The 27007-nt window shown below is 37.0% G+C and overlaps 2 protein-coding genes and 1 long non-coding RNA gene across 5 annotated transcripts; all 3 read left to right on the top strand.

Annotated features, from left to right (window-relative positions):
* The first annotated feature begins 4667 nt into the window (after nucleotides 1-4667).
* On the top strand, nucleotides 4668-5288 carry LOC133779104 (secreted RxLR effector protein 161-like). The gene has a single exon (XM_062219101.1). The coding sequence runs from the start codon at nucleotides 4668-4670 to the stop codon at nucleotides 5286-5288; it is 621 nt and encodes a 206-aa protein (XP_062075085.1).
* Nucleotides 5289-6418: 1130 nt separating this feature from the next.
* On the top strand, nucleotides 6419-8490 carry LOC133834801 (L-idonate 5-dehydrogenase-like). 2 transcript variants are annotated; one of them, XM_062264554.1, is made up of 6 exons: nucleotides 6419-6621; nucleotides 6911-6978; nucleotides 7110-7346; nucleotides 7468-7758; nucleotides 7837-8028; nucleotides 8145-8340. In XM_062264554.1, the coding sequence occupies exons 1-6, from the start codon at nucleotides 6531-6533 to the stop codon at nucleotides 8151-8153; spliced, it is 888 nt and encodes a 295-aa protein (XP_062120538.1). In that variant the 5' UTR covers nucleotides 6419-6530; the 3' UTR covers nucleotides 8154-8340. The 2 variants fall into 2 exon arrangements, with proteins under 2 accessions (XP_062120538.1, XP_062120537.1); XM_062264553.1 differs by having other exon boundaries at nucleotides 6421-6621; nucleotides 7837-8024; nucleotides 8145-8490.
* Nucleotides 8491-10413: 1923 nt separating this feature from the next.
* Nucleotides 10414-13946, top strand: LOC133780378 (uncharacterized). Of its 2 annotated transcripts, XR_009869272.1 has the most exons (3): nucleotides 10433-10930; nucleotides 11013-11091; nucleotides 13697-13946. It is a non-coding gene; the product is annotated as an uncharacterized LOC133780378 (long non-coding RNA). The 2 variants fall into 2 exon arrangements; XR_009869271.1 differs by having other exon boundaries at nucleotides 10414-11091.
* Nucleotides 13947-27007: the final 13061 nt, after the last annotated feature.

Genomic DNA, 27007 nt, shown 5'->3' on the forward strand with positions numbered 1-27007 from the left:
GAAAGGCTTCAGGCAAACGTTAGTAAAGAAGAGGCCAGTAAGCCTGAGCCTAAACATCAGAGTCAGCCCCAGAATGGTCAGAACAACAACAACAACAATCAGTCTTGCAAGAATAGTCATGGTCAGAAGAGACGACATCCTGACAACAAGCAGTCCAATAACGATAAAAGGGTATGGACGAACAATGGAAGTAATAGGCCAAATTATGTAGAATACCCGCAATGTGCTAAGTGCCAAAAGAAACATCCTAGTGAATGTCTTGCAAACACCAAGGCATGCTAGAACTATAGTCAGGAAGGACACCGGAAGAGAGAATGTCCCCAGCTCAAGCCAGAGGGAAAAAGGGATGACAAGATGGTTCCTGCTAGGGTATTTTCCTTAACCCAAGGAGAAGCTGACGCTAGCAATAAAGTAGTTATAGGTCAGGTTTCTATCCTCCATAATATATGTTATGTATTATTTGATTTGGGAGCCACTCATTCGTATATCTCGTTAGGAATGATAGAGAAATTAGACAAACATTGTGAAAGATTTAGAACTAGGTTTGTAACCGAGTTGCCTTCGGGCGAAGTAGTCCTATCATCACGGATAGTACGAGGCGTACCGATCAAGATAGAGGATGTAGAACTAGAAGGAGACCTGATAGAACTAGAGATTAAAGACTTTGATGTGATACTTGGAATGGATTGGCTAGGAAGGCTTGGCGCAACCATTGACTGCAAACATAAGTAAGTGATATTCGAGACTCCTGATGGTCAGAAACTATGCTTTATGGGACAAGTTTCAGGACTACGCACACCGCTTATTTCATCTCTCAAAGCTCAGAGGATGATAGAAAAAGGATGTCACGCATTTCTAGCCAGCGTCACGGATGTGGTAAAGGTTACACCACTGAAGGTTGGAGTCGTCCATATTGTAAAGGAATTTCCAGAAGTATTTCCTGATGACTTACCAGGGCTACTGCCGACTCGGGAAATTGACTTCACAATCGAGCTAGTACCGGGCACCGAGCCTATCTCCAAGGCACCATACCGGATGGCACCTACCGAACTCAAGGTGTTAAAGACACAGCTACAAGAACTATTAGACTTGGGTTTCATTAGACCAAGCCATTCGCCATGGGGAGCACTAGTTCTATTCGCCACATAGGGGTGATATATCGCCCTTAGTAAGATATTTTTTTTTCTTTTGTTTTAAAATCTAAAAATAAGCCTTGACTACTTAGACATGCCTTTGAATGTTTTGATCGAGTCTTAAGCCTCTGTTGACCGAATAATCACTTATTTTTCATTTAATATTCATTATTTTATTCAAACCAAAAAGAATATATTTTATCCTAGAAATCTATAAATAGGACCTAATATCCAGCCTTCCTCTCATTCTTCAAGTTGTGATCAGAGACTCCAAGGTGCTTGTGCTACCAGAGAGTGATAAACACTTGGGTTGGGAAAAAGTTTTGTCATTCTTAAGCTTTATAAAATACTTGGGAAGTGAGGTTTAGTGTTTTTCGGTATTGAAGTTAGACCAATCCATAAGGTCAACTAAGGTATTTCTATTCTTTAAGTCCAGTTCTTTAAAAACTACTTTAGTTTTCCTTAGTTCCTTTTATTCAGATCCTAACTTTTGTTATGGTTTTGTGGTTGGGTTTTTAAGTTCTTTGAACTTAAGGTGTCTTTTCGGTAAGTTTCTTCTTGGTGGTTTAGTTCTATTTTTTTTCATCTCTATTCTCTAGAAATACTCACCATTCTTATTATTGGTTTTAGGAGAGTTCCAAGTCCCGCATTTGTTCTCAAATATGTAATGACCCAACTAATTCTAAACTTTGGACCATTAAAACTACTTATACATAGACACTATTCTTTATAAAACATACATACGAAATAGTCATAACTTTATTAAAAACTGTAAAGCAAAGGTTAAATACATAAAAATTCAGGGTAGGATATGGGATCCCTTTGTTTTGAAAATAAAGCATATCTCAAATTGTAAATAAATTCGTTACAAGATCAGGTGCGGAAAAATACATATAAAGCATAATAATTGAAATGACAAAAAAAGAAAAAAACAACTTCGTCCTCGAACTGTTCACGTAGCCCACCGAATCCATTCTCTCTCAATACACAATCCCAAGCCGCCAAGAATCTTCCCGCCGCCATAACTATTTTCCTGCACATATAAAACAAAGGAATGAGCCTAATGCCCAGCAAGAAAAATCTACTACAAGCATGAAACATATACTATAAACATATATCATAATTCTAACCCATGTACATGGTAACTGTTGGGGTTTGCTAACTAAGCAACTATAAGCCTCAAAATACAATGAGGTTTGCTAGCTAAGCAACTATAAGCCCCAAAACCATAAAAGTGTTGGGGTTTTCTATTTAAGCAACTATAAGCCCCAAAACATATACCATAACATATAAAAACATACTATAGCATAATTATATAAGCATATAATACTATCCTATTTTCCTTACCAAATACCGGGATGTGAGAACAAGGACAGGATTTTGGAACACTCCTAAAAACATTAATGAGAAGGTGAATATTTCTAAAAGAAGAATATGAAAAAGGAAATAAATCTAAACCACCGAGAAGAAGAGCTTACCAAAATGAAACCTCAAGTTCAAAGAACTTAATTGCCTAACCATGAATGGAAAACAGCAAGTTAGGATTTGAGTAGAGAAAAACTATAAAAACTAATGAAATATACAGAAATGAACTAGGAATAGGAATACCTTTGAATGCACTATAACCGAACTATACCTTTATAGAAAATCACACTATTAATCTTACTTCCCAATTGTTTAATAAGCTTAAGATGATAAAGCTTATAACCCCAACCCAAGTGTTTAACACTCTCTAAAGTAAACCTTGTTGCTTGAAGTCTCTGAACTCAGCTTGAAGAATGAAAGAAATGGCTGGGTACTAGGTCCTATTTATAGAGTTCAAGAATGAAAAGATCTTCTTTTAGCATGAATAAAAATAATGACTTTTAATTGAAAAACATTTGAATAATCGTTTAGTAGAGGCTTAAGACTCGGTCAAAAAGATTATGGGCTTATCAAGAGGTTATGGAATAAAATGAACTCGGTTTCAAAATTGTTTGAAAAACTTGCCCTAGAGCCGATATATCGCCCATGGTAGGCGATATATCGCCTGGGCTTATGTTCCCGAGGCTCGTCGAAGTGTTTGTGCGAAGTTACGTGTTTTTCGTATTCCCCGAGTGACGATATATCTCCCCCTAGAGCTGCGATATATCGACATACGCTGAAATATTATACACGTAATTGCACTTTTTCAGCCTAATTTGAATTGAGTAAACAGCTTTGACTGAGTCCTATAACGATTTCAAAGCAGCTGGCAGACTCTGGGATTTTCAAATATTACTCTTAATAAACTATTCCTCAAAAATACTTAATTTCTCAATAACCATGTTAAACTTATAAAATCTATAAGTGTTGCTACGAGTGTCCAACTAAGTCCAGGCTTGAACCAAAATCCACAGTAATAAACATACTACTACTACTACTACTAAATATCTCGGTTTTGGTCAGGAAAATAGGATAGAACTTTATATGTTTATATGATATGTTATATTATCTTATGTTATGTTATTTTATGTTATGTGATCTTATGTTTACATTATATATAGTATGATATTAGACCTTGGGCATATGGCTTGTCTAGCTAGAAAGCCCCAATAATTTATGGGCATATGACTTGCTTGGCTAGCAAGCCCCACAAATCTATGGGCATATGACTTGCTTAGTTAACAAGCCCCAAGTAGTATAATGTCCATTATAGTATTATATGACATATGTTTATCGTATATGTTTATGATATAATTTATGTATATGTTTTATGTTGTTAGTAGTTTTTCCTTACAGGGCATTAGGCTCACTCCTTTACTTTTAGTGTGATGCAAGAAAATAGATACAAAGGCGGAAGGATTCTTGGAAGCTTGACATGTGTGTCGAGGTGAATGGAGTGGATGGGCTGCGTGTCGATTCGAGGACAATATTTTTTTCTTTAGTCGTTTTAAATTACGTTTTTATGTGTTTTCCGAATTTAGCTTGTAAACAATTTCATTTAAAGTTATGTTTTATTTTAAAACAATGAGCTCATTTATGTATTACAAATATTATTTTAAAGTATTCAATAAAGTTATGAATATTTCTCGTGTATGTTCTCTTCAAAGTAGTCGTTATGTTTAGTAGTTTTAATGGTCTAAGTCTTAGAAATAGTTGGGTCATTACAAGGATTCATGATCTCTGATGCATATAATTCAAGTCATAGTGAAAATGTACTCAATTAAATTACAAAGATCACTGTATGGACTAAAACAATCTGGGCGCATGTGGTACAATCAACTCAGTTAATATTTGCTAGAAGGAAGATATTAAAATGATCCTATTTGCCCATGTGTTTTCATAAAAAGATTAGGTTTTGAGTTTGTTATCATGGTTGTATATGTTGACGACTTAAATATTATTGGAACTCTTGAAATTTTTTCAAAAGCTGTAGAATATCTAAAGAAAGAGTTCGAGATGAAAGATCTTGGATAAACAAAATTTTGTCTTGGTTTAAAAATAGAGCATTTAAAGGGTGAAATTTTTATTCGTCAATCAACATATGTTGAAAAAGTTTTGAAACGATTTTATATGGACAAATCACACCCATTGAGTAGCCCAATGGTGGTTAGATCACTTTATGTGAAAAATGATTCTTTCCAACCTGGAAAAGAACATGAAGAACTCCTTGGTCTTGAAGTGTCATATCTTAGTGCAATAGAAGCCTTAATGTATATTGTTAATTGCACAAGACCTGATATAGCATTTTCTATAAATTTATTAGCAAGATATAGTTCTTCTCTAAAGTATAGGCACTGGAAAGGGATTAAGCACATACTGTGCTATCTTCAGGGTACTATTGATAAATGGTTATTCTATTCAAATAAATGTGGGTCACAACTAATTGGTTATGCAGGTACAGAATATTTATCTGATCCACATAAAGCCAGATCTCAAACAGGCTATTTTTTCACATGCGGTGACACTGCTATATCTTGGCGTTCAACAAAGAAAACTCTAACAGCTACTTCTTCAAATCATGCTGAAATACTTGCAATTCATGAGGCAAGTCGAGAATGTGTATGGTTGAGGTCAATGATACAACATATCCGGGGAACATGTGGATTAACACCCAATAAAGAAGTACGAACAGTTCTCTACGAATATAATGTTGCATGTATTGCTCAACTAAAAGGAGGGTACATTAAATGAGATAAAACCAAACACATTTCACCGAAGTTCTTTTTCACATATGATCTTCAAAAGAGTGGCGATATTGATTTTCATCAAATTCGATCAAGTGACAATCTTGCTGACTTATTTACAAAGTCATTACCAACATCAATGTTCAAGAAGATGGTACATAAGATCGGAATGCGCCGATTAAAAGATCTTCAATAGTGTCAAAATGAGGGGGAGTAAATACACACTGCACTCTTTTTTACTTGGCTTAGTTTTTTATCCCACTAGATTTTAGTGGCAAGGTTTTTAATGAGGTAGTTTTCTTGGGTTTCCAATGATAAATATTATAAATATTATATATATATATGGATGTCCATAATAATATAGAATTACTAGGTTACCCGAAGTTAAATATTAGTATTAATTCTTGATTGTATTCAAGGTAGTTACTTGATTTTCTTAGTGCATATTTATCTGTACAAATAGGAGTTCATCCCTCATTGAAAAAATACACAAGATTTCACTATTCCTTTGTATTACTCTTTATGTGCTTTTATATTTTAGTTTATAGTGTTCTCAATAATTTTATAATAGAATTTATTTAATAAAATATAACATTAGGATCTATGTGAACCTAAAAATAAATGTAAGGATCTAATTGCTACAAAATAAAAGTTGGTGACCTAAGTGGTACAAGTGATTAAGTTTGGGCACTCCATGCAAAACTATGATAAAAAATTAGGTAAATGCCAAGGTCTACACTGAAAAATAAAAATAAAAACAAAAAACGTGAATACAAATTCAAGATAATATTTTCTTTTAAGTGATGATTTCGTCTACAATAAATAAGTGTACCTGTATCATGCATCTAAATCAATCTAGAATAAATTTCTCTGAAAAAACTTAGAACAAAATATGAAAAGTTAGACCATGAGAATACAGAAAAAATCGAAATAGCATTAATAAGAATAATGGGATATGGAATAAAGAAAGTGGTCTAGGAGTGCAAACCAAGAGCAGTGGCTTGGAGTCCAGTGAGGGTTAACTTCAAATGATGTTTAGATGATTTAAAAGAACATTGGTATAATAATTTAGTGGGGCAAGAAAATGACATTTGATTGGTGGGCTATGTATAAGGGTGGGCTATGTATAAGGTTAGTCACAAAATTGCCCCAAATGGGATACGTATGCTGACAAAGAGAGAGAGAGTGAGAAAGTGAGGCAGCAACTGAGAGAGAAAGAGAGACGTCACAGAACGGTGAAGATCAAGCCATGGCAAGCAAAGAGGGAGAAACCAATATGGCTGCTTGGCTTCTTGGTATCAAAACGCTCAAGATTCAACCATATCATCTTCCTCCTTTGGGTAACGTTTTCCTTGATATTGTAAAATTTCTTATATATATCATTTAATTTAATCACGATGGATGATCGGATGGCTAATCATATAACTTGTGTTGGCTAAAATCCCATGAATGGTGAAGCCTGGTAGAATCCCAAGCTAAATGAACTTTCTTGAGGCTTTGAGATACAGCTAGCTTTAATTTCTTGGTCTTAACTCTTAAGTAAATTTTAAATTTCAATTAACCCTTTTTGATGCCCCTTACAGTGTTCCATGAACTCCACTCCTTTTAACAAAGCTTGTGTGTTCTTAGGACCCCATGATGTGAAAGTTCGAGTAAAAGCTCTGGGTATTTGTGGAAGTGATATTCATCACTTTAAGGTAGTAAGACCCCTAAGTATTTACCTAATTGTACCTTCTTTATTGCATTTTAAAAAAAAGTTATTCCTGTTTTGTTACTCTTTTTTACTTGAACTAATCTATCTGTTCGGAATTTTGAATGTGTTGAAAAGACGATGAGATGTGCGAATTTCATAGTAAAAAAGCCAATGGTAATAGGACACGAGTGTGCGGGTGTGATTGAAGAAGTAGGGAGCGAGGTCAAGTCACTAGAGGTGGGTGATCGCGTGGCATTAGAGCCTGGAATTAGTTGTCGCCAATGCAATCTCTGCAAAAGTGGCCGTTACAATCTCTGCCCCAAAATGAAATTTTTTGGCTCTCCTCCAACTAATGGTTCTCTTGCCAACAAGGTATGACCTTTAAAAGCTTTTTAAGTCTTTTTCCTTTGCCCATTATTCAAATTACAAAAGCAAAAAACCACAATCTCAAAATATATCAAGGAAAAATCAATCTTTCATTCTCTTTCTTTAGGTGGTGCACCCGGCAGACTTGTGCTATAAGTTGCCAGAAAATGTAAGCTTGGAAGAAGGTGCAATGTGTGAACCTTTGAGTGTTGCTGTTCATGCTTGTCGCCGAGCAAATGTAAGTCCAGAGACCAACGTATTGATCATGGGAGCTGGACCTATAGGCCTTGTTACTCTACTGACTGCTCGAGCTTTTGGAGCTCCTAGAATTCTCATAAATGACGTTGATGACCGCCGATTGTCGATTGCCAAGAGCCTTGGTGCAGATAAGACTGTTTTAGTTTCAACTAATATCCAGGTTCTTTGATCTTGCCTTTGAATATTTTTCAACTCAAATGTTTGCTAAAAAGGGTTTCTAAGTTGTGATCTTAAACAGGATGTAAATAAAGACGTGGAGGAGATAAAAAGTGCCATGGGTACCGACATTGATGTGAGCTTTGATTGTGTTGGTTATAACAAAACCATGTCAACAGCTTTGAATGCTACTCGTTCAGGTGGGAAAGTTTGCCTCATTGGGTTAGCTCAGAGTGAGATGACTGCCCCTATTACCCCTGCTGCTGCCAGGCGAGTAAGCAAGCTATTACACCTACTGGCAACCAAACAATGCTCATATTATTATTCAGACTTTAATCAAACATGCTTTTTCTCTCTAGAAATACTAATTTCATATTTGTTTGGTAACAGGGAAGTTGATATCATTGGCATATTTCGTTATAGGAATACTTGGCCACTTTGCATCGAGTTGTTGAGGACTGGTAAGATTGATGTAAAGCCACTGATAACCCACAGATTTGGGTTTTCACAGAATGAGATTGATGTTGCTTTTGAAACTAGTGCTGGTGGAGGTAATGCCATTAAGGTTATGTTTAATCTTTAAGAACTCACCAGATTTTTCAGAATAACCTTAGTGGCACTGCAAACATCGTTTGTCCACCAATCCTACCACATTATCTCAATTGATGTGTTAAATCTGTACTTGTACTTGTAACTATCCTTAATTAAATAAAATGTCGATTCATCGAATTATTTATTTGTGATGTTAAACCATTGACTTCGATGGAGCTATAACCAAATGGCTTCTGCACATTGTTCTTGTTCATTAATTGTCTCATTTTTTTCAACATCATCCCATCTATCAATACGAGCATAAGTACTTGATGAAAGAACATAATTACCACTATTGCAAGGATCCACTTCAAGAAGCTTCTTTGTGGCAATCTCCGGAATGGCCACATTTCCATAAAGCTTACAAGCGTTCAACAAAATTCTCCGAACAACAACATCGGGAACCACGTGCATTTTTATTATACAGTCGTATGCCTTCTCTAGATAGTCGAAGTGGCTCTAAAGATCCACAGCACACCCGTAGTGTTTCATTTATGGTTTGAGTCCATCAACCTTTTCCATAGTTTGAAAATATTTTAACCCTTTATCTACCAACCTTGTGTGAGCCGCAAGTTAGTAAAATCCTAACAAAGATTCCTTGAGTTGGTTGTCTGCCCTTTTTTAACATTTGTGAGAAGATTTCAAATGCCAAATTTGCAAAAACCATTCACAACAAGACCTGAAATAATTGAAGTCTATGACAGAGTATTTAATTTGGGAAATTTCACTATTCATACTTAATAATGCCTATTACTAAAAAACCCTAGCACTATTAATCTTTTCAATTTAATGCTAAACATTCATCTCATACCCAAAATACCCCTCCCATTATATCAAGAATCCTAAAACATTTTCTTCCTCTCTCTTCTCTCTCTCTCTCATTCTCACGAAATCCTCCCTAAAACTGACATATTTGTATGATTTTCTTGCCGAAATCGTTGTTAGCCATATCCATTGTCTTTGTGAAGTCGCCAATATCAAATGCAACATCCATTTTGAGGGTTTTTGGAGAAGAAAAACCATAGGTAAGAAGATTGTTCATTATAAGTGTTGGGTATTGTTTGTTTACATTTTTTGGCTATTTCGAACAGATCTGAGCATATATTGGTGTGATTTTTGAGTTTTTTTAGAGAGATTCCGCGATATGCATTTTTTTGGGTTTTCTACAACTTTTTTGCTTGATAGGAGCTCGATAACAATTTGATAGGGCTCGATGGTATGTAGAAGAAGGATCTTTTATGAGCTCGATGCTGCTCGATATAGTTCGGTTATAGCTCGATAGTTTTAGGCTTTGTTGCTCGATTGTGCTCGATGGTAACTCGATAAGCGTTCGATTGGACCGTAGAATATTTGGTGTAGTTATTTTCTCTATATGCTCGATATGGCTCGATAGGGGTTCGATGAAGGTTTTGGTTAGGTTTATGTTCGGTTTAAGAACTTTTAGCTCGATAAGAACTCGATAAGCTCTCGATGAGAGCGCGATGGTAACTCGATAGAGTTCGATTGAAGCTCGATAATAATCTTTTTTTCATGACTTTGTGAAAAATTGATAAGTTTTGTTTTTTTTAATTTCTATGTTTTTTTTTCCAACACAGGTTCCTTTGTTTACGTTTTTGTATCCTACAATGGTGTTTGAGAATTACAAGGGAATAAGTAGATTTTCAAGGACCCTCAATGCATGGTGATACCGATGGAGGATACTGTAACGTCCTATGTTTTTGGGTACCTTTAAACGACTCGGGTCGGGATTTTTCCCCCGGGTTAAGAATATTATTTTAAATAATATTATATTTTGTTTGTAAGTATTCCATGAGTTATTGCTAGCCAAAATATGAATTTTGTGATTTTTAAAAGTCAAGATAAGACTTTCGGTCCTGGACCGACACAAAAACCCTGATCGGGTAAAAATCTCGGAAAATAAAACGAAAAATCATGGCAATTATATTTTGGGCATAAAATACATTCATAAAATTTAAAGTTTGGTCAAAAATAATAAACCTAAAAGAAAATAGAAATTTTAAGGCATTTTGTGGTAAATGCCTAATTTTGCCGAAATGAGGAATTTTATTCCATGAATGGACCTTATGTTAAATTTTATTATGTGATTAATTAAATTTAAATGTGAGAGACATTAAATTTAATAAATTAATGTTAAGTTTGGTGATTAAAACTTAATAAGAGTAAAAAAAGGTGTCAAAAGCCAATTTGGACTTTTCTTCTTATGAAATCTTTATTAACCTTTATAAAAAAAAATATAATAAAAAAAAAATTAATGATCACATATAGGGCAAAGGGTGGCCGGCCATGTGCTATTTTAGAGTGGTGTGAACCCAATTTGATAAAGTTTAACTCCCATTTAATTAAGAAGTCAAGTGGGCAAGTAGGTAGAAAAGCACTCAAGTGTTTTGTGATATTTTGAAGAGTTGTGTGAGCCATTCTAACCCCCAAATCCGACCACTCTCCCTCCCTCATTCACTCTCATCTAATTTTTGAAGACTCTCTCAAGTGTTCTCTCCATTTTCAACCCCAAGAACACCAAAGAAACTTGGAAGCTAAGTCTTGGTCTAGGAAGGGTTTTCCCTAAGGTAAAGTTTCATTAATCTAGACTTTTGTCAAGTTTTAATCATAGAGTTTCAAATAGCTAATTACCTATGTTGTTGGGGGAAGTTGGTTAGGGTTTTTGAAAGGTTTTGGAGGAGCCAAAGCTAATAGGAAGGTCAAAACCTTAAGCAAGAACACCAAAGAGGTAAAAAGTTTACTTTTCATGATTTTGTTGAAGGGTTTTTAGTTTTAAGCATTATTTTGTATATTTAAGGCTTAAAGTTTCTTGTTGGTGATGTAATAAGGTTATGGTAGTTGTTTAATAATTTTTATGATGCATGTGTATTGATGTTTGAAAATGGGAACCAAAACCCCCAAGGGTTTTGTAGGATACCCTAAAACAAAACATGTTTTGAGCTATGACTTCCAAGGGGTCAAGCAGCCACTGTATATTGGTTTTGTAAAATTAAATTGTACTGTGATGTTGTTGAGATTGAGTACATAAAATTGAGCTTTTGAAACACTAAATTTTTTTTAGAAATGAGTAAGTTATGCTATTTCAAAGTTTAGGTAAAAAACAGTTTTTTTGTATTCTTATTTTCGGAACCAAGTTTGGACAGCCACTGTATAGGGAAAATGAACCCAATTTTTCCTAAAATTTTGTGGACATATTTATGGAATAACCTATTATTCCACTGTAAAATTTGGTAAGAAAATATTGAACAGTTTGAAAGTTATTAACTGTCAAAGTTTGGAAAAAAAATAAGGACTTGAAAATAATGTCATTTTTACCTCATTGTTGGAAAATGATTTCACCAATAAAAAATGCTCATTTTGACCTAAGATTTTACAAATACCTAAATGGCATAACAAAAATGGAATTGGGAAATGTAGTTAACAATTGGGTAAGTAAATTTCAAGTTATGAACTAACGAAGTATGTAGTTAAAAATGTGAAAAATAGGCTTTTCACACTTAGTGTAAAAATGAGATTTTGGAACATAAGGTAAAAAGTAAAATTTTGTTTATTTCAAGATATAAAATGGTAAGTCTTGAAATCATATTTTCACTAAAATTACCCCTTTGAGTTTAAATGAATTATTTTTATTAAGGAGTTTTTATTCTTTTTAAAAATAAGAGATTTAATTTATTAATAGTTAATAAATTAAAAGAGGGTTTAAAACCCTATATTTTGAGAAAATAATTAAATGAATTATTTTTCTAGTAAGTAAAATTAATTAATTGCTTTTGGAAAATTAATTAGTCAAGATGAGAAATTTTTAACGGTTTTCCTAATTAAGACAAATTAGGCAATTTTCTTAAAACGGTTTTAGATATTAAAACCTTAAGAAAAATAAAAGGAAAATTTAAAGAGTTTATTTTCTTTAAAAATAATTAAGGAATTTATTTGTATTTTCTGGATATAATACCGGCTAAAATCTTACATATTTTAACCAACTAGTCGAAAGTGCGGGTTAATAGCGATACCTTGAAAGAATAAGATTTTTAGCGGGTTGTGGGGAAATACCATTGTGATACCCGAGCCTAGGTATCGAGACCTTAGGATAGGTCTCCCCGAGACTTAGGGTTTAGTCTCGAATATTTTGCATGACTTTCCTTAATAGGTTTAAAACCGAATAAGGATTATAAATCCTTACAAATGACTTTTATTAAAATGACCAAACTGCCCAAAATAATAGTAATGAATTATGAGTGCCATAATTAATCCGAGTATACTGTATAGATAACTACAGTATTGGCTAAGCGTAACTGGACTAAACGTTGGAGGGTGAAAACCTGCTGAGCGCTAAGGACTCCAAGTAAGTCAACTTATATTGTATGGCTGCAACATGAAATGATTATTGTCTTGTATGCTAGTATAGGGATACATGCATATATATAGGCTGTCATAGAAAGTTGCTTAGAGACGTTAGTCTAGTGAGTGCTGATTTAGAAAATATGAATGGTAGAAGTCCGTCATATCCTAGACGGTTGATCCCCGTCACACTGCTTGATTTTATTTATGTCCGGTTCATTACTGCGACGAGTGGCCATGAGATGAGGATAAGCTGGTTAAACCTAGGGGCGCCAAGATAAATGGGACCTAGGGGCCCTCATGCTTACTTAATCATTGGACGGTTAGAATCCGAGCAAGTGCTCTGATAAGTTATTCCCGGATAGCAGCCGTGAATATTGGCCATTCAGTGAGAGTGCCTAGAGATACTAGGGGTTGCCAAGATTGAGTGAGGCTGAACACCCTAGGGGCAACTGCTCACCAGCACCACTGATTAACATAGAAGTCTCCGTAAAACCGTGTAAATTGGATTACACTCTTGAATAAGTAGCGATGCCCTAGGTAACACGATAGTTACCCTTGATGAGAATATTTATTGGCTAGATCTTAGTGTGGAGACTCGGTTCTCTTTTACAGATTAGCAATTATGTTGGAGGGCGCGTTACGCCTGAATTGTTGGAAATTGTCGAGCATTGGTCTCGAATTATATGGTGATATAATATATCTGCTTGCTCTGGGATTTTCTGAGTGCAGGGATATAATTGTTGATAAGAATTAGCTGTGATATAATATATCTGCTTGTTCTGAGATTTTTCTGAGTGCAGGATTTTTATCTAGATATGAATTAAATTATCCTTGGTTATCAGGCATGACCATAAGTTTGCCAGGACGCTTTAGCGTTCTTGAAATTGATTGTGTAGGATCCGGATGGGTCCGGATCCCTATTTCTCCATCTGCTTTGTTTGAAAGTTGATCTTACTAAGCGTTTTTACTTACCTAGTTGTTTCATGTTGTAGGTAAGAGCAAGGACAAGGCAGAGCAGTGAGCGCCAGAGTCTTCCTTGCAAATCTACATGTGGACCGACCTTTTGGGAAGCCATTTATTTTTGGAAATGTTGTGTAATTTTCCTAAACTAGGCTCACTCTACTCTTTATAAAACATGTTTGTAACTAAATGTTAAGTATGGCCATACGAATTTTTAAAAAGTTTTTTTTTTCTATGGGTTTTTGAGACATTTTGTTAAATGAAAACATTTATATTTCCGCATTATCGAGTCTTGAAAATCCGAGTCGTTACAGATACTGTATCGTACTTGCAACTTCTTGACATATTGCACAAGAAACTTAAAGTTGGTAAACAGATGTATGGGTTAACAGTGGAGGTTCCTTACACATGTGACGATCAACCGTTTACACCCGTTCATGTTGAAAGTGATCTTTGTGTCCGTGCATTCTTAGGAGTAACATCTAAAGAAAGGTTAGCCTTGTGTGTCACTCTTGTTAAGAGATTGTCATTGTAGATTCATATTCCACTCCCAGACCTGAGGGAGTAGCCAGTACTTTAGGAGGTCTTATTGGTGACCTGAGGGACAACAAGTATGAGACGACCCCTATGTGAATGACAATCCAGTAGCTGAACATAATGAGGACTCAAGATACGATTCAGAGGCATATTATAATGCAGAAGTGTCGATTGACATGTTTGATGATTTGCAAGTCGAACAAGTACAAGAACAACCATTATGTCCTATTGCATGGGCGAACCAACCAAGTCAAGGACGTCGAACAACTCGCACCAGCTCTAGTCGTCCTGATGGAACAAAATATAACAATACAGAGAACATTCCAATATGTTCAACAGAAGATCACAGAAGATGGAATGCTCCCAAGTTTACAAATGAAGATATCATGGCTTCTAGTCGATTTGACACACCCTCATCCAGTGTACTGTTGGGAGAACTACACCTTGGAGAGACTTTTGAGAACAAGATGGAATTGAAAAACAAAGCAACTCTCTTCGCAATGAAGAATAATTTTGAGTTTATGGTTAAAAAGTCTGGTACCAATAAGTTGTATATCACCTGCAAGGATCTTGACTGTGGTTGGAGAATAAGGGGGAACAAGTATTGCGATCGGAGATGTTTGAGGTCACTGTTTATAATAGTACATACTTGCTCACTAGAATTACGACAGAAAGAGCATTGTCAAGCAACACCTTGGGTCATTGGGCATCTTATCAAGAACAAATATGCTACTGATGGCACTAGCTACCCTGAAAACATCATAAAGGAGGATATGAAGAATAATTTTGGGATCGATGAGTTATATGAAGGCTTGGAGATGCAGAGAGAAGTCACTCGATTATGTCAGTGGGACACCTGAAGAATCGTACTCCAAGCTACCTTCTTACTTGTACATGCTGCAACAAAAGAATCCAAGTACAATAACTGATTTTGTCACAGAGGATGATCACTTTCTTTACTATTTCTTCTCACTTGGAGTTTGTAGAAGGAGATTTACATCATGTCTTCCTGCTATATGTGGGGATGACACTTTCTTGAAGTCAAGGTATGGTGGCCACATGCTGTGTGATGTTGCATTGGATGTGAATAACAACATTTATCCAATTGCATTTGCGATTGTAAACAGTGAGAATCATAATTCTTGGAAGTATTTCATTATGAAATTGAAGGAAGCCATTGGAGTTGTTGATAATCTGGCTTTTGTATCAGACATGCTAGAATTATTCATGCTCTTGAGTTGGTCTTCCATGATGCCTACCACGACGAATGCTACCATCACATAAGTATGAATGCAATCGCTAAGTTCAAGAATGATCACTGTCACAAGGAGATGTGGAATGCGACATGTGCATTTCGAAAGTCAAAATTTCACAAGTTCTTCAACAATATAAAGCAAATGGATCCTGCCATAGCTCAATATCTCGAGGGTATTGGTTTCGATAAGTGGACTCGTGCTTACTTTCTTGGGAATCGATACAATATAATGACAAGTAACTACGTTGAAAGCTTCAATAACAAAACCAGAGATACAAGAGCCTTTCCAGTCACTAGTTTTGTGGAATTCAATCGTTTCACAATTTAGTTATGGTTTGTTGCGCGTCGGGATGAGGTAGAGAAGTGCACGTCCAAATTAGCAACAATATATGAGAAAGATGTCTCAGGCATTGCGGATGATGCAAGGTACTTGAAAGTCCACCCTTTTGGACAGTTCAAATTTCATGTGGTAGACCGAGAAGGTGATGGTGGGGTGAATTTGATGACCAAATCATGCTCATGTGGCATGTGATCAAATAATGGGTGATCCTTGTGTTCATGGTGTGGCTACAGCCATCCTGCGCAGTGTCAACATTTACTCACTGTGTTCCCCATATTACAATACTGAGATGTGGATGGAGTCTTACATAGAAACAATTTACCCAACTAGCAATGAGGATGATTGGGATGTTCCCGAGAACATAGAGAAAATGCAAGTTGGGGTTTTTATTGAGAAACAACCAGTTGGTCGGCCGAAGAAGAAAAATGTGGGAAGAAGGAAGACAAACCGCACTCCATCAAATGGCGAAATCATTCACAAAGAGCGCAAGTGTAGTATGTGTGGTGGTCTTGGGCACAACATGTGTAATGCCCCGGATTCTCTATTATGGTTAATGGCTGGATTAGTAGGCCGGGAGGGCCATAACTGTTTAATTATGCCATTAAATGTGTTTATGCATGTTTATGGGAATTATATTATCATATGATGTTAAATGCACGCATGTGAGTCCACATTTGCTTACAGGGTTATTATGGTAATTTGGCCTGTTGAGGGTATAATTGTATATTTGTTTGTGCGATAATGATATATTGTGAGACCACATTATAATGTGGATTGGTTTGAGTATTTCGACATGAGACGATCTTTAAACGTGATTATCGGTTTGGTCATAACAGGTTTGAGCTCGGGGCTCGGGGTGAGTCTCGGGGTGCTATTAAAGGTTATAGCGTTACCGGGGATTTTAGGGTAACGGGTTATGAAATATTGGTGTTTGAGGATATTGAGATTAGCGGGAATTGGGAAGCGTTAATTATAATTAACGGGTTGGGCAGAATGTACCAATTTTGCCCTTGGGGTGGCTTTGGAGACTTAAGATGACATGAGGGGCATTTTGGTCTTTTTAAGGAGGATATATATAAGGTTTAGTGGCTGAAGGCTGTGGAATAAAGCAGAGAAAACAAGGGTTAGATTCTTCTCTTCCCGTACCTTCCCATAGCTTCATCTTCTTCATTTCTTCTTTGAGAGTTTTGTGTTCTTGGTGATAATTCAAGCTAGAGGAACTCAAGGCTGGGTTGGAGCACTTGTGTTAGCCTGTGTGGGAGGATTAAGCTAGTCTCAAGGTGAGTTTTGGCCATTAATTTCAGTTAGTACTCTGTTTTCGTTCTGGTTTTTAACTCATGGATTTTGATGTGGGGAGTGAGGATTAAAGGGAGTTTTTGGTGTTAGTTGATTGGGGTTTAATGTGAGTGAGCTAAGGTTGTTATTTGGGGGTTCAATTACATGTTTGGAGGAGGTTTCATGATGGTTTGGGAGGCTGGTTTGAGAGGGAAAACGCAGGGTTAAAATTCTAGTGCGTGTGGCCGACTTAGCCATTCTGGGCTGGGCGCCGCGGCGCAGCAGGGGAGCGCCGCGGCCCTTGGCGTTTGGCAGAGGGAGAGCCCTCTCTGTTTGAGGGCGCGCCGCGGCGCAGAAGCAGGGAGGGTCGCGGCCCTTAAGGCCAAAATTTGCTAAAAGTGGTTTTTAGCTTAGGGATTCAAACCATAGGCCTCGGGGTTGGATCTAGTGCCCGATTGGGTAGTATTTGGTGTCTCGGGGGCTGGGATTTGGTTGGGAACCCTCAGTTATAATTTCTATTGATGAATCCTATATTTTGGTTATGACCAGGTGGCCGTCGAGGAATTTAAAGGTTGATCGTTCTCAGGGGTCGTTCATATTATAATACTCACTCGAACCAGAGGTAAGAAAACAGTGTAAGACTACAGTTGCACCCTGTATAGATATATGGCATGTTTGGTTTGATATTTGAGGCATGTTGGTTGATATATGTGGACATGGATTGCATCTTAAATGCCATTGAATGCCGATTACCTGCTTGAGACACTGACTAGTTAGGGACCGACTCTAAAGTCGAGAATCATGCATTGAATGGCTCTATAGCATTAATGCCAGACCGACCCTAGGGTCAAGAAACTTATAAGCGCTTGCCTGGTCTACGATCAGATGATTATAGCCAAGGTATATGACCCCGGTGACTGTTTGTCGCAAGGCTAAGGGACGTTGTCCATAGTTTCGACTCTAGAGTCGCGAGGAAGGTTATGTTGGTGACCAATCGCCATGCACCTGTCCTGATCAAGCTTATGAAAGAAATCTCCTATCGGTTAAGCCCTGGTGACCCTATCGTCACATGGCTAGAGGGAGCGATGCTCATTATTATGACTTTTGGCTTTTGTCTCCTACTTGTTGGACTGATAGTCCTAAATGGTTATTATGAACGTTGTTGATATTATATCATGTCTTGCTATGTTTTCTTGCTGGGCCTTGGCTCATGGGTGCTTTGTGGTGCAGGTAACGGAAAGGAAAAGCTTGGCCAGCCTTGAGTGGAGAGCTTGGGCGATGTAATGTACATACAGGGCCGCTTGACCGCCACGGTCAAGGAGTTCTCAGAGGGACTAGGGGTTTACCCTATTTTTGCTGCTTAGGCCGGCGGGGATTGTATATATGAACCGTAGCAACTCTTTTGTAACTTGAACTACTTGTAAATATTTTAAAAGGCTCATGAGCAGTTTATTTACTTAATGAAATGTACCCTTTCCTTTTTACTGGTTTACACCTTAACCTGATAAAGACACTTAGATCACGTTTTTAACCAAAGGACTCGGGTAACGGGTCAAATTTCCGGTTCACCGTTCACTGTAACTGTTCTGGGGTAACCAGGGCGTTACAACATGGCTACATGCAAAGTCAGGCTATAAACTCTTTTTTCCCATTTGGACTTGTTGTATTAATAACGTAGCTTGCTTTCCATTCTTTTTTCTTTTATTTTTCTTAAAATTTATGTTAAGCTTGATGTAAACTCGATGAGCTCGACATGAACTCGATGTAAAATCGATAGTAGCTCGATATGAACTCAATAATATGGTTTTTAACTTAGCTTCTAAACTGACTTCAAATGTTAACTCAATATTAGTTCAATAATGGTTCAATATAGCTCAATAGTAGTTTGATAATGATTTGATATGGCTCGATATTAGTTTGATAACAGCTTGATAATGGATATGAAAATAATATTTCTTGATTGAAGCTCGATATTAGTTCGATATAGCTCGATAATAGCCATATGAAAGTTACAAAAAAAAAAGTGAACAACCGAACCCAAAAACAAAAAACTGCACATGTAAAGACCCTGTATATATACAATTATCAGGGTAACAAATTTTAATACCCAAGTCTGTGGTCCACTTGTTCTTGAACACCTCTATTATTTCATCGCAGATGGTTTCCAATGGAAGGTCGGCCGTGAGATGCTCAATATGCCTGACAACATACACACCACAATCCCCACTGTAAAAAAAATATAAACATTAAGTGTACAATACTATAATCTTACTTAGAAACAAATATAGTATGAAGATGATGTTTGTTACCTTCTCTTTGACTAAGTGAGCTCGAGTTTCTGTTTGCGACGCCATGTGAACTGATGCGACCTTTTTCCTGCTGCAGGAATCTTCAACATCAAGCTATCAGTGAGCAGTTTACTCTGCATCAATAGAGAAGGAAGCAAAAAGTACCATGGATTAATAATTTCCTCCATCTTTGCGTCACTAATCACTGAGATGTCTGAATCATAAACAGTGAGAGTCCAACTAGAAATAGAAGCCTCAATGTCAAACCAATGTTGCTGTTCATAGTCCTGGCACCAATATACATCCTCAACTTCTCCCCAAGATGCTAGAAACTGCTCCTCGATGCCGGTCAACATGGACATAACGTCAGAATCCCATGTGTACTTTGTTTTGTTGGTAATTTTCTTGTACTGATCATATCGGGCAGGTTTCAATTGTGAGAAATAAATGTTCATCACAACAGCATTCTAGCAATATGTGTTGGAAAAATACTTGCGACGCATACGAAGCATGTGTTGTGCCGCATCAATGTGCTACAAAGAGAGTACAATATAAAAAGTTCGCAAAGACCATTATAAATGGCTAAAAATAGTGCATAAATGAATAAATTGATTTATAATCGAGCACTATCGAGCTTATATCAAACTAAACATCGAGCTCATCGAGTCCATATTGCGCCCCATTGAGCTCATATCGAGCTATTCTCAGACAATAAACAATAACCCTACAACACCCCCATCGATCTACTATCGGGCTCCATTGAGTTCTCATCGAGCTAATCTCAAATAGTAAACAACAACCCTAGTTTAACACCCCTATCGATCTACTATTGAGCTCCCATCAAGCTCCCATCGAGCTAATCTCAGATAGTAAACAACAACCCTAGTTCAACACCCCCATCGATCTACTATCGAGCCTCTATTGAGATAAGTGCAAACAGTAAACAACAGCCCTAGTTCAACACCCCATCGAGCCACTATCGAGCCATATCAATCCAATGTAACCCCCCAATCGAGCTCCTATCGAGCTCCCATCGAGTCAATAAAAACATAACTTGTAAAATTGAAAACAAAACATATTTTTTTTAACATTGGGTATAAATGGCTTACCCCATCATTGAGCCACGACTGGGGTGTCTTCCACATAAGAAACCACAATGGACTGTGATTCCCAGTCTTTACATCCCTCGGGGTCTTGTTGGGGATGTTTCCAAGCAGCCACTTGGACACTGTCCTATACTATTTGCGATCTAGCTTCTTTAGAGGGTCCAACACCTGTGTAGCCTCCTCTTCTGGTGTAGCTGCATCAGTGCGAGGTCTTTTCCTTGTGGGAATAGTGTAGTCCTCAAACCAATCTGACTTGCATCTTTGGCATCTAGTCCTCTGAAACCAAACCCCAGCAACATCCTCAGGGTTGACAATAGCAACTCTCGGAGTCGCAACATCAGGTGTTACAATGATGGTGGGAGGCGTTGTTGGATCATCAACATAGTCCAGAGGAATATCCAGTGACTCTAAGTCTGAATATTACTTGAAGCCCTTCGATCTCTCCTTAATAAACGTCAGGATCTGACTAACTGCGTCTAGGATCACTCATTGGTTCTTTAGGAGGGTCTCCTTTCAACCCTCGACTCTGTCCAACCGCTCGATCAACTCAGCTAGCACAGGGGCTGAGGCTGGGGCTGGGGCTCGTGCTGGGGCTGAGGCTGAGGTTGGGGTTGTAGCTGGGGCAACACGAGAGGTAGGGCCTGCACCCTTCTCCTCCTCCGGGATAACATCAACAAATATCTTCGCTTCTTTGACTGCGTGAGAAACTATATCGGCGACTTTCTCAAAAGTCACATCCTCCTCTTCATTAGCCTCCCCGGGATCCTGGCCAAGCCCGGGATAAAGGGGAAGATCTCCCTCTTTCAACGATAAATAATTGTCCTTTTTTGCTGGTCAAGGCTTCAACATCGGAAGAACGATCAACTGCAAAAAACATAAAACATTTGGTTAACTCAAACAATAATAAAAGATAATCTTATAAATAAAAAAAAAATTGTTTAATGTTATTCAAATATAACTTACATTCTTCTTCGATAACATCGATGAAGGACAGACTTGGTAAAATCCTTGTTCTTCCGATGCGACCAACAAAGCATCCTCGGGACCGTGTTTCCCGAGATCACAACAAACTCCAACGCAAGCTGCTGGATAGCCTCATATGCCCAATACTGTAAGGTCGGGGCATAACCATACATACTTTACTTGGACTCTTGCTGCACCTTGGCTTCCTTCTTGTTGTCATAGTTGGCCTTTTACTTCCCCATGTCCTTTTTACAAGACTGTAAAAGTCTCCCATAAAAGTACTTCCCCCATGGATAGCTGAAGAAGTAGTCTACGTCCTCAGCCATCTTCAGAATATCTAACCATATATGCAACTTGCCCTCTATGGCATTCAGAACCCCCTCAACCAACAAACAAAGACCAAGCTTGTACACATCTTCCATAACAGTATAAGTCTTGAAAGCATTGTTCACCTGTGAGAGTTGTATTTTCTCAACATCATTGAAATACTCTATTATTAAGCGGTTGCTGAGATTATGCTCCTCCTACTCTTCTATTGACGGGAAGCGACTGAAATTCAATTCTGTTACTAGGGAAAACTCTCCCACGCTGAATCTTCAAGACTTCAACCCCAAAAAGAAATGCACCTCATCTTCTTTAGTACTAGAAATTTTCCTCAAAAGCAGCTGATGCACCAAAACTCATGAGAAATTTATCTCCGGAGCAAAAAAAAAAAAAAACTGTTTGAAAAGGGATTCCTTAGCCCTTTCTATCAGCCCAAGCTGCACAAACCTACTCTTAATGTCCTTTGAAGTGCTACTACCCCGATACGTGACTCGTCCAGGAAAGTGATCACTAAACAGAACAAGCAACTTAGGCATCTGCAACAACACATGAAAAAAAAATTGGTAAAAAAACAGAATGTCAAATAGAATCTAGAAAAATTAATCAAGCATCTATAATAAACAAGGTTATAGAGCTTCTATCGAATTCTATCGAGCTAGTATCACGCTTATTGAGTACTAGTATCGAATCACAATCGAGCTCATATCAAGCTAACTTATATAAAAAATTCTAATCTGCCTTAATAAGAACAATCGAGCTTATATCGAGCAACTATCGAGCCTAACCAATTAGTTTCCTGTCAAGCTTATATCAAGCTCATCGAGCCTAACCACCAACCCATCGAGTTTCCATCGAATTGCAATCTATAGTGACCATCGAGCTATAATCGAGCTATTATTGAGCCTAACCATACCCCATCGATCCTTATCAAGCATATTTATCGATCCCTATCAATCTCTATCGAGCTCTAATCTAACAGAATGTTAGGCTAAATTTTCATCCCATAGAGCTCATATCGAGGTTGCATCGAACCCACGAGCCCCATCAGAAAAACCAGAGAAAACCTTAGCCCTAAGAACTTCCATACCCATTCCACACCACCAGATTCAAAGGGCTCGAGACAACAATAATCATCACGAGGGTTCAAGAATTTACCTTAAAATTGATGGGTTCGATGGATGGCTTCGACGAGTTCAACGGGTTCGTGGGTTTCAAGCTTCGTGGCCACCGTGGGTTTTCGAGCTTCGTGGGTTGTGGCGGTGGCTGATGTCAGAGAAGAGAAAGAGAGAGGATGAGATCGATTTTGGGTTTTGGTTTTGGGGGTTTGGATTTCGGTTTGGGCTTTTGGGGTTTAAGAGCAATAGTGAGATAGAGAGACTGAGAGAGTTTGTGGGGAAAAAATTTTGGGTGAGAAAAAATGAGAGGGGTATTTTTGATACTTGGTGAAAGTTTAGCACCAATTTGAAAACGTTAATTGTGCTGATATTATTTAGTAATTAGACACACTATTATGCATAAATAGTAAAATTTCCCTTACATTTTCATCTCCTTAAACACGCTTAGCTTAGCGCCTTCTAAGCCACACCACATTTGCAATACATATCTATTAAAAGCATTTACAACCCAAGTCAAGTATTTGTTGGAAAATGTTATTAAAAGGAAAGTGATTTATGACCTTGTTAATGGAAAAAAAATTTGTATGTAAAACTATTTTATATATATATATATTAATCGAAATAGAAAACTTACCTCTTGAAGCCTATTTCTCACTATCATCTTATCCAAGTTTTAAGACACCAAAGCCTTTCAGATTGTTCTCAGCACAACAAGACGTGTGTGGGCACATAAAAATGACAATAGGACAATTTAGAACTTCATTAATATTCTCAACACATGAGATCAATACAGAAAATTCTTTTCTTTTCTCTTTTGTGAAATAGCTCTTTGAATCATAAACAATTTCTAAAAGACTATCACTATCGTAGTATTCTCAATCTAAATATATTTATATAGTTATTTTAAGGTTTATTAATTTAATATTATTTATTTAATTAAAACACTTTTTCTTACTATAAAATATTTTTATTATTTAATAATATTAAAAAATAAAATAATTTAAGACTAAAAAAATACCAACATGCCCTGCCATATGGCCTACGCAAGTCACTATCAAGGGACAATGACTGTTGTGTAGCTCTGCTCCAAAATAGTAAACATTTTTTCACTAGTATTTTATTTATTTTAGGATAACTATCAGTTCTGCCCCTATATTTTTCCAAAATATTCGATCGACCTCGTGTTTGGATCACAATTGTATCCTGAGCCCGATTATAGTCAAATAATTTTTTGATACGACTAAAATACCCATACTTTGAAATTGAAACCTAAACATTAAACTTAAAACCTAAATCTAAATTTAATCCTTAACATTAACAAAATTAATTAAAATCTAACAAAAAAAATTAAAAATTTCAAATTAAACAAAAAAACATGTTCTGAGTTCATCCTTAACCCTAGATTCAAAACTTAAAAATTCATCAAAACATATTATTGAGTTCATCATTGAAACCTAGATTAACAAAAAATAATAAAATTATATAAAAACTTAAAATCAAATTTTCTTCTTATTCTTCTTTCTTCTTTTATTCAACTTGATGGTCAGTTGGTCAAATTGGTAGGGGTTGGAGTGCTGATGACAGTCATCATAGGAGGTGTAGAGCTTAGGTGCCCAATTCATAACTTGTAGTTTTAGCAAGCAGTCACAACCAATACGTAATGAAAACAACATGATATCATAGTGGAGACCCAACCTTAGTAGTATTCTAAGGAAGCTAGGTCTACTAAGTCCATTAATTAGATACCAAAAGAAAAAAATTCAAGTACCTTCAAAGCCATGGTAGATCCAACCTGTTAGAGTGACACGTAGTATCAGCTAGATCTCGCCGACGGCGGGATACCTAAACGGAAGAGCTGCTTCAAAATGGGAAGATCTAGGTTTTTGAACAGAAGCTCAGAAAAATCAGTCAAATGATGCTCAATTTCAATTGTTGAAGCCATTTCTATCTCACTGGAGATGCGAGAATCATCACACTGAAATCGCCGAAGTTTTCCTCCCCTAAGATTTGTATTCTACATTTTATCGCTGGGTTCTTGAGTAAGAGTAGATGGATTTGAGTCTCAAAAAGATTGAGGGAGATCTAATGAGTTAGGGAAGAAGTTGATGTTGTTGATGAAGGTGCTGGGTAGTTATGGTCTGGTTTAGGTTAGAGTTGCCAAAGGCCGGGTAAAGAGAGAAGAAACAGAAGATATTATTTGACGAAAACCGGGCTTAGGGTAATATTTTGATCTGTTTTGCAAAACATGAAGTTTGAAATATCATTTAACAAAACACAAGGGTCGATCACACTTTTTGCAAAAATAAAAGGGTCAAATTTGTATTTTCCCTTTGTTTAATTCAACTACAAATAAATCTTTTCTATTATTATAATCAAATTATATTTAATTGATTTCTTAAAACAATTGAAATATTAAATTAATATTATATTAATTTAGAATATTAAATTTACAAATAAGATGTCTAACTAATCCAAAAACATTTATCTAATTTTAAATTTCACAAATTTAAATATAAAATTAATTTCTATAGCTAATTCAAAATTGTTCCGGGCTATTTTCGACTTATCGGCCACATCAGCAAATGACGACACATGGCAGGAAGTAGGACATGTTTCTTGTAGAGTCCTCTGAGTGATGATTTGTCAATGCCATATTAGCGAGCCCCCGTCTCCTATGTTCCCAAGGAGAGGTCTCACGAACTCCCACAACCCCTGATGATTGGTTTATCGGGAGGGTTTCAAAGTTAGGGCTCTTTATAGTGACTCCTTGTGGCATCGAGAACTCCCCTTAACAATTCTGACAGATTCTCAAAGATTTGGGGGACCACCTTCTTCGGAGGTGGTCCCCACGCCTTTCCTGTTGGAGGTTTCGGGACCACCTACTTTTTAGGCTAGATCACTGTCCTTATGAGCCTGTGATAGAGCAGCACATGTAATGTATCTTTTTGCATTCTGAATATTCCCCAAAGAATAAGGGAGGATTTGCATTGTATAAAGGCTGACAGCCTAACACTCACCCCTGAGGTCGACTATAAATAAGACTAGGGCGTCATTTATGAGGATCTGAAACCCTATTTCTGGACTCTTATTTACCTTGGAGCAAGACTATCCTCTGCCTAAGTTGTAACCCTAAGGAAGCTTGTTATTCCACCAAGATTCTACAATACAAGTGACTCATTGACTAGGCCTCGTTAACAGCTGATCCACATAAAAATCCCATAACTCATTATTTCTTTTTGTTCATATTCTGTTGTTGTTTATTGAGCTGAAAAAAATTCTGGTCAACATTTTTGTGCTTTCATTGAGAGCTATGGAAAGCTAGAGTGAAGCCTCAACCATGGTTGATACGTGAAATCGGTCTCAAGTGAACCATAAGTGCCTCCATGACAGGATAGACCTTCCTCCCGTTGCAGAACGACCAGTGGAGGAAGAAAACAAAATACCCATTGAGGATTAATACTACCCTAAGGATGAATACAATGGCGATGGTCAAAAGGATGACTTTGCGACTAATGATGATTATGTCCCTGAGGACGAAATTTCCAGCGTTGTGCATTCTCAAGAGTTGGAGGTGATCGACCTTTGAAATCAAGTGGCTACTCAAAAATTAGAATTAGAAACCCAACGGGCTAACATGGCCATGATGATGGAGAATCTCAATACTATGCGCACTGTAACGCCCTGGTTACCCCAGAACAGTTACGGTGAACCGGAAATTTGACTCATTGCCTGAGTCCTTTGGTTAAAAACGTGTTCTAAGTGTTATTAACAGGTTAAGGTGAAAACCAATAAAAAGGAAAGGATATGTTTTATTGATACATAAAACTATTCTTGGGCCCACAAGAACATTTACAAGTTATTTACAACTCAAAAAGGTCACTACTGTTCCAAAATTATAAACCCCGCCGACCTAAGCGGAAAAAATAGGGTAAACCCCCTAGTTCCTCTGAGAACTCCTTGGCCGTGGTGGTCAAGCGGCCGCATATGTACACATCACCACCTAAGCTCTCCACTCAAGGCTAGGTGAGCTTTTCTTTTCCTTTACCTGCACCACATAGCACCCATGAGCCAAAGCCCAGCAAGAAAACATAACATTATATGTAAACATCATCAAATGATTATCATTATAATCGCACATAG

The sequence above is a fragment of the Humulus lupulus genome, chromosome 5 (assembly GCF_963169125.1).
Source record: "Humulus lupulus chromosome 5, drHumLupu1.1, whole genome shotgun sequence".
Taxonomy (NCBI): domain Eukaryota; kingdom Viridiplantae; phylum Streptophyta; class Magnoliopsida; order Rosales; family Cannabaceae; genus Humulus; species Humulus lupulus.